General features: G+C 40.2%; 1 protein-coding gene across 1 annotated transcript in view; it reads right to left on the bottom strand.

The window, feature by feature from the left end:
- Positions 1-232, bottom strand: part of LOC119593892 — a gene marked incomplete in the record, with an annotated part of 3,188 nt that extends 2,956 nt beyond the window's left edge. Inside the window, 1 exon segment of the mRNA XM_037942918.1 lies at positions 63-232. Coding sequence (XP_037798846.1) covers positions 63-206 — 144 coding nt within the window.
- Positions 233-624: the final 392 nt, after the last annotated feature.

The following is a 624-nucleotide window of genomic DNA, read 5'->3' as shown; positions in this document are numbered from 1 at the left end:
TACCGGCATGAGATTGACGCAACAACGTCAGCTCTAGTTTCGAAGCTGCGACAGAGACTCACCAGAAGAGCGAGGAAAGTAAACAAAGCTGGACCCATCATGGCGGTCGAAACTGAACCGTGATTTCTGCAGTAGATCTTCGTCGCGTTTGCTTTCCTCCACTTCTGCTCCGGCTTATGTGTTGCTAATAAAGTATCTCTCCTCATTCTTTCCCCTTTTTATGTGTTATCCTCGTGTGGCATTCCAAGGGCAGTTTGTAGATATAGTTGTGGGAACCTATTTTGTTACTCTGAGAACGGGGACATCTGTCAGTTCTGTTGAGGAAGGATTGGCGCAATCTGGCGCACATTCTGGGGCTTTGGGCAACCTCTGTGGGAAATGCATACTGTAAATCACATGAACAATGTTACACATTTTTATTTTTATAAAACGAAATAGGGAAAAACGTCAATTATTGTCAAATTTTCTTCGTCTATTTTCGTGATATCACCATTTCAGATTTTTTTTTGGGGGGAAAAAGAGATATAAGAAGTAGTTATTACTATGTTATTCTTGATAATTGTAAGAACATGTATATTCTCAGGGGAAGCGTCCGTTGTACAGAAAAAGTTTAAAAAAATCTTT

Source organism: Penaeus monodon, chromosome 33 (genome assembly GCF_015228065.2).
Source record: "Penaeus monodon isolate SGIC_2016 chromosome 33, NSTDA_Pmon_1, whole genome shotgun sequence".
Classification (NCBI taxonomy): Eukaryota; Metazoa; Arthropoda; class Malacostraca; order Decapoda; family Penaeidae; genus Penaeus; species Penaeus monodon.
Note: the sequence above shows the minus strand (reverse complement) of the source record. Positions and strands in the feature narration are given on the sequence as shown.